General features: G+C 48.9%; 3 protein-coding genes across 3 annotated transcripts; 1 reads left to right on the top strand and 2 right to left on the bottom strand.

Annotated features, from left to right (window-relative positions):
• Positions 1–277: 277 nt before the first annotated feature.
• On the bottom strand, positions 278–442 carry LOZ57_006931 (uncharacterized protein; the record flags this gene model as incomplete). The annotated part of the gene is made up of 1 exon (XM_049255945.1): positions 278–442. A coding segment is annotated over one exon (165 nt), but the record flags the coding sequence as incomplete, so codon positions are not given.
• A 1,264-nt stretch (positions 443–1,706) lies between these two features.
• Positions 1,707–3,313, top strand: LOZ57_006930 (uncharacterized protein; the record flags this gene model as incomplete). Its single annotated transcript, XM_049255944.1, has 4 exons — positions 1,707–1,811; positions 1,874–2,406; positions 2,461–3,053; positions 3,102–3,313. The coding sequence occupies 4 exons, from the start codon at positions 1,707–1,709 to the stop codon at positions 3,311–3,313; spliced, it is 1,443 nt and encodes a 480-aa protein (XP_049105081.1).
• A 17-nt stretch (positions 3,314–3,330) lies between these two features.
• Positions 3,331–3,973, bottom strand: LOZ57_006929 (uncharacterized protein; the record flags this gene model as incomplete). Its single annotated transcript, XM_049255943.1, has 3 exons — positions 3,331–3,663; positions 3,712–3,876; positions 3,932–3,973. The coding sequence occupies 3 exons, from the start codon at positions 3,971–3,973 to the stop codon at positions 3,331–3,333; spliced, it is 540 nt and encodes a 179-aa protein (XP_049105080.1).
• Between the last annotated feature and the right edge of the window lie 474 nt (positions 3,974–4,447).

The raw sequence follows: 4,447 nt of genomic DNA, 5'->3' as shown, positions 1-4,447 counted from the left end.
ACAGCAAGCTGGAGCAACCATTCTCTGGTATTTATGCATTTTCAGGAACAATTGCTATGAAATTCTGTGCCGTCCGGACATACTACCATTGGCTGCCTCAAGTGTAACTGTATGCCCAATCCACTTTCCAACGGAAACGCATGCAAAACCAGGACATGAATTTTACTTCCATCCCGCGACGCACTACATAATGCTGGAAAGTCACTGATTTGCCCGAGCGCACCATGAAGCCCATTCGCCTAGTTGAACGCCTGCCAGGCTCAAGTCTTTAGCCGACCTGTAACAAGAGTCCATATCTCCGCCGATCTTGCTGTTGAACCGAGCCACTCAGCCACCAGACAAAGCGATTCATAGAATCCATGTCAACTTCATCGGAGCTGAATCGCACCGCTGGTGGAGAGACCACACTGTGTTCCATGCGCTTATCCACAACTCCATGCATGGTCAGCGCACCCGGTGGTGCAGAGCCAGTTATGTTTTTGTATGACAAAGATGGTGGTGGACTAGCAGCAATGAATCAGTTGCGCGAGTAGCATTAATAGAACAGACTGAATCTACCATTCTAGGCATGGCCGCGCAGGACATTTGTATCTTGGAGGGGGCGGAATTGTTGCTTGTCGCTCTGCCTGGGCTTTTGAGGTTTCCAATCTAGTTGTCTGTACAGCACCCACGCAATCAGACGATTTGCCAATCGAGGCCCCATCGGCTGCGTTCTCATGATGGAAGCTAGAGCTAAGCCGCGCATCTTCGATCGTCTTATTGTTTACGGGCGACCCATGCTGGTTTGTCGACACAAGCTCAGTACGAACAGGGAATGTGGGTCCTTCCTGCTGACCGGGGCTGGGCAACGTCAGTCCCTGCAAGAATTGATCATGAGAATAGAACTCACAGCTGAGCCAACAGCTCGGAAGTATCTTTTGAAGACAGGGGTTGGGGAGGGCTCTGAGGGATCTCTTGCACAGAGTGCACTGGAAGGCAACCACTGATGCTTTGCACGAGCCCGCGGAATGCATGATCAAGCGAGGCAAGGCTGAGTATTGGCATCCTGAAGGTAAGTAGCTGGGTTAGATTGTAGAGAAAATACAATGCTCTAGATATCGCATGACAGCGGCTGGGAAAAGGCGGTATGGGTGGCTTTATCATCAATGGTGGTAGATGAGAGGGAGAGCCGACAGTAAAATTTGGAATCAGCATCTCAGCCTGGTAGCTCGATTTGTGACAAAAGCATAAAGGATGCGCGGGCGTATCCTTGGTCGGGGAAACACCGCGTCGCACTGCAGGCCTTCACCTGAAGGCCCAGATCGTGGCCCTTAGGTAGAGTGGAGAGAGTCACCGCATTCTGTGATCCATCCGGTAAACTCGCAGGAATCAGCCTGATTCTTGAGGGACAGGCGAGATCCTCATCCCATACCAGGGAGCAGAGCACGCTCACGCGGAGTAGGAGTCAAGCAAGCCCACGCGCTTTCCAACCGGCCTGCGCAGATGACCCGTATCTGCAAGAGTCAGCCTGACCCTGCAGGGGTATTTGTCAACCTCGTCAAGCCAAAATGTTCAATAGGAAAACTCAAAATGGCTCTATTCCTGGTTCAGCAGTTAAAGTGGCCCACGCCAGCTTAACAGTAAAACCAGGAACGGCGCCTCTTTTGACCCCCAAAGCTTCAAGACATTTGTGCTGCTGTTCCCTCCATCACCTCAACCTCGCAACAATGGGCGCCGAAATCAGCAGCGAACTGGCGGCAACGGTTCAAGCTGCCTGTGACCGCGTTGGCCCTACAGGCCGCATCGATGATATACTTCAGAAAAATCCCTTGGTAACTGAACCATGTTTCTGGTGTACTGTGCAATGTACTGACTTCCTAAGTTTCTTTGCCAGCTTGAAAGCCTCTTAAAAGTGCTTCCAACTTCTTTACGGAAGCTGGTCACTAGAAACCAAGGCAGTGGGGACGGAAAGGGTAGATTATCAAGACATCGTGCATACAAATTAATATCAACTGGTGCCGCACCGAGGCTCGCTCCTGGCGTTGAAAAACATTTGCTCAACTGGCATCATGACCCAAGCAGCGCCTTCCAAACTCCAGAAAAAATCGATGAAGGGGAGACTTTCTTTGACACATTTATTGGCGAACTTTACCGCTTAGATTGTTCACGCAATACTAATACTGTCAAATGGAGGCTCTTTCTCACATGTTTGGCCCGTTTCAAACGCAAATTCAGGGACCAGAGACTCCGGGGAGGCCGTGATGATTTTATGAACATTATTTCTGGACTTGCAATCTGTCGCCGTTACCCAAAAATTGCTCAGTCCCTACCACGGTTCTCTGGCATCTCAGACAGATATGACAAGCTGGTGGTGGACCTCGACGATGAGGGAGTTATTGCCTGCCTTCCTGACCTTGGGGATGATATGTAAGTAACCTAAATATGAGGAGAACTGGGCTAATTTGTTTCAATGGAGTGCAGTTGGGAACATCGCCTTCCAATGGAAGGTGAGGTGCGCACTGAGTGTCTTAACTGGCTTGTGGAAAACGGGATCAAGGAGGAAGCAAATTCTAATATCGGCAATAGTGCTACGGGGCATGTCAGTGCGCATACCAGTTGCTCCTCGGTCATCCAGTACATTGCTCGTTGTTTCGATGACTGTATCTTCATTTCCTTTCAACCCCCATTAACAAACATCAGACACGGGGGCGCCAGCAACTCCCAGGATGGCCGTGCGACTAGGAGGCCTGAATCAAACGCGCCGGCGGTTCCTGCATCATGTTTAGGCAAGCGACAGCGCGTGAGCCACAATGTTACGCGGAGTGAAGGGCGAAGAACGCCGCAAACTTGGACCCGTGGGGAGGCGACCGAACCCAGGCGGCAATCGTCCCCAGAGAATCAGCCATCACAACTAGGGTGTGATGCCCAGCGATCTCCCAGGGAAAATGATGCTATCTTGCCAAACACGGCGCGACCGCCTGCAGCCACATCGTCCGACTTAGACCCAAATTTTACAATCAACCCCACATCCTTGGATAAATCAGCCCCATATCAGTCGCCCCAGAGAACAATAAGTATGCTATATCATGAGGTAGATTTTATGAAATACTAACAGCATATAGTTCGAACAAATACAAATACAAATCATGAGTATGATCCGTTCGTCGGTGCCAATCCAAGCTCCTCACCAATGCCTAGAGGACATGACCCAAGCTTCCCTGAGCCAAACGCTATATCACCACAACAGAGAAACTCTCAGCCATTTGGAGATCTTGACTTCGGAAGCTTTCCGCCTTTCGGAGATCTTGACTTCGGATTATATAACAGTGTCTAATAGCAACCTCGAGCGGGCTATTTCGGGTTTTCGTTCCTTTCTTCTGCCATTCCTTCTTTATTCGTATGCTGGAAATGTTCAGCATCCTCCCGTGGCACACCGATCATAAGGAAATTCAATACGCCATCAATAAAAACATGATCCCGGAAAACGACAGATGTTCCAACACGAATTTCTTTTGATATCGAACCCGGGGACCCAGGATACTCGGAGTGTACCTTCGTAAGACCATCCGATATGTGAAGCGGATAAATATATAGTATGCGTTTAAGGCGGCTATCGTGGACACGGGTTGGTTTGTTGTTGTCTTCAGTACGGAATAAAGATACTTGTGCAGATTGCGGGTGGTTCTATTTTCGTAAGTCAGATAAAACTATGCGAAGAGCTGATAAGCATACCAATTTATCAATTAAAACTTTGAATTCCTGTTTGAATGTTTTGTCGATGTTCAAGTAGACATCACCCTGTTTCACAAAATGAGTTGTAGAGGCAAGCCATTTTTGTCGAGCATCGACAAGACCCTTTAATTCCTCTGACAGCTGTCTAATTTCAATTTGATTTGCCTATGACTAACATTGAGTGTGGTGGATTTCGATTATTACGGCGGGGTTTTCATACCTTGGAACCGGCTTTCTGCTCACTCTCTGATTGACCTTCCATATTGTAGCTAGCGCGGGTGCCTCAAATATCGTAATACAAGCCTAGGAGCCTTTATATCTGGATGGTGGCTTTGGAGAGAAAATTTTCCTTTTGAAGCAATTTTTAGGCTACCCCGCTACGTCATGGCGGGGCAATAGGAACACGCGGCGGCAAGTGGCCACATGACTGATAAGAAGAAGGTTGTATCCAGATGTTTTTCACCTCAGAAATGCCTTCACGTACACTTTATGCATCAGTACCTAACATCTACCTTTATCGGCGGGTAGGACATGTATATTTGCGTGCGATCACTGGCGTGCTTGCCCAAAGCTGCGGAGCTTGAATCTACTGGGCGTGGGTCGGCTTATCTCGCCTCTTCGGTTGGAAGACAGCACATTTTGACAGACTTCCGGGCAGGAGGCGGGAAGTGGTCATGTTTTGAACTCACCCAATTGAGATTTGCAGACTATGAATGCATGAGCCTACAAGGCACCG

Source organism: Ophidiomyces ophidiicola, assembly GCF_022830035.1.
Source record: "Ophidiomyces ophidiicola strain CBS 122913 chromosome Unknown scaffold_102, whole genome shotgun sequence".
Classification (NCBI taxonomy): Eukaryota; Fungi; Ascomycota; class Eurotiomycetes; order Onygenales; family Onygenaceae; genus Ophidiomyces; species Ophidiomyces ophidiicola.
The sequence above is the reverse complement of the archived record's forward strand: the minus strand, read 5'-3'. Positions and strand labels throughout refer to the sequence as shown.